Genomic DNA, 1943 nt, shown 5'->3' on the forward strand with positions numbered 1-1943 from the left:
GAGTTCTTACAGGTAGTGCTTCCTCTGGGATGTTAAGTTGCACATGTAGTGGTATGGTATTAAAAGCAGCCACAAGATCAGCCACATTCAATGCTCCAAGACCATGAGAAGTAAGAATGCTAATCTCTGTGTCATCCCACATTTTTTCTCCTTTCATCTTGAAGAACCCTCCATCAGCTGAGTTTGCTGTGAAAAAAAATAATAAGTACAGTATAAACAGCATATTCAGAAGCAGACAACAGAAGTTTCCATACCTTCATATATATACTATTGTAATTTAGTTAAAGTATAAAAGGTCTTTGAATCCCTAATCAAAGGCCACACAAATATTCCCATAGGATGCCAGAACATGATTGTGAAGTAGTTTTCATGTCTCTTAATGTAGCTTTTGGCTTGTTGATTCCCAAACATTTCCAAACAAATGTTTTTCTGTGAATTGAATTTCAGTAAATAAAAGTGTTTGATCACTGCACCGATATGCTACAACTACATCAAACTATAAAATGATATGGATAATAAGCATTTCCATACCAGACTAATTGCTTCTTGTCACCATGTCATGAGTTAGGCATATCAAACTGTCACGCCAAGAGAAAAAACTTTTTTCCTGGAAAATAAGATAATTTTCCTTTATACAGATTCAAATTTCATTCTACAGTATGAGTTTTTGGATGGAAACTCAGAGCTGGGGACCAGGAAGGGCTCACACAATGCAGGTTTGAGCCCCATTAGTACACAAAAGGCCTCCATTTAGGGTAACAGCTTTTATCTGCCTCACAAAAGACCCTAAATAGAGGGCACCACCCATGCTCATGCAGAAGTTTAATTTTAAAAAATTATATCTTAACCAAAGCTACAAATCTCAAACATTTACCTTGCTGTTCAAGAATCTTGGAGAAGTCTTCCCCAATCATATAATCTTCCCCATCTTCAGGTTCATCATCTGGGGGCAACTCTTCATATCTTGACCAGTTACTTATCACTTCTCGGCGACGGTACTTCTGAGGTTCGGATGGAGCTTCCTTATCAGGCATGATGGTCACTGAAGAACAGACAGGTACACATTTTTAAAATATAAATCCAAAACTTTTCCTTTACCATCTAGATAAAGCACCTCAAATTCTAATTTGTCAATCATCTGGGCTTTAACAATCGTAAATGTAATACATGATTTCACATATTTCAAAATTGCTTTTTTTACTTTGATTTAAATAAAAATGAACAATAATAACTTAAAATCCAGGCCCCACGTACCTGCTTCATACTCCTTGGGTTCAGCATAACTTACTCCACTACCTCCTTGTCTCTCAGGTCTAGTCATCTCAGGAGGAGGTGCTTTTGGCCTCACCTCATCTCTGTTACTAGCTCCGACAGGGTCATCACGGACTGAAGTCAAACAATACGTTAAGGATGTCTCTCCTCAAACATAAAAAAAAAAAAAAAGTTGACATGCCCAAAGTGCTAAGTGTTAAAATGAATACAACAACAGAATTGGATATTTATACTTTATGGCAATATACACAGATCAAAAATATGTACCTTAAAACCAAAATCTTTCAATTAGTTTACTTGCTTCAGCAATATAAAAAGAAATCTAAAAAACGCTACCTGCCATAAAAACAAATCACAATGTTACAAAACATATTACCCTATGCACAAAACAAATTCAACATTGAATTTATCTCAATCAAAATGTATACTGTGCTTACCACCAGCATCTTGCCGCGTCCTCTGATGGCGCTGACGTCGGCGATCAGGCATTGTGCTGGAAGATAAAAAAATACTTTGTCAAGCAACAAACTGTTCATATTTCAATTCATTCTTTGATGACACATGCAAATTCGTTTAAATATTCAAAACTTTTTCATTAAACAAAGCTCCATGCAACAATACAAATTCTTAAAGAAAAGAAATTATCCAAGGAAAAAAATTAAACATTTTCT

The 1943-nt window shown here is 35.6% G+C and overlaps 1 protein-coding gene across 2 annotated transcripts in view; it reads right to left on the bottom strand.

The window, feature by feature from the left end:
* LOC119590708 (muscle M-line assembly protein unc-89-like) overlaps positions 1-1943 on the bottom strand; it is a gene marked incomplete in the record, with an annotated part of 12303 nt that overhangs the window by 2571 nt on the left and 7789 nt on the right. For both annotated transcript variants that reach the window (XM_037939394.1, XM_037939395.1), the window contains 4 exon segments: positions 11-186; positions 875-1042; positions 1255-1386; positions 1710-1765. In XM_037939394.1, the coding sequence (XP_037795322.1) occupies positions 11-186; positions 875-1042; positions 1255-1386; positions 1710-1765 (532 nt within the window).

The sequence above is a fragment of the Penaeus monodon genome, chromosome 27 (genome assembly GCF_015228065.2).
Source record: "Penaeus monodon isolate SGIC_2016 chromosome 27, NSTDA_Pmon_1, whole genome shotgun sequence".
Classification (NCBI taxonomy): Eukaryota; Metazoa; Arthropoda; class Malacostraca; order Decapoda; family Penaeidae; genus Penaeus; species Penaeus monodon.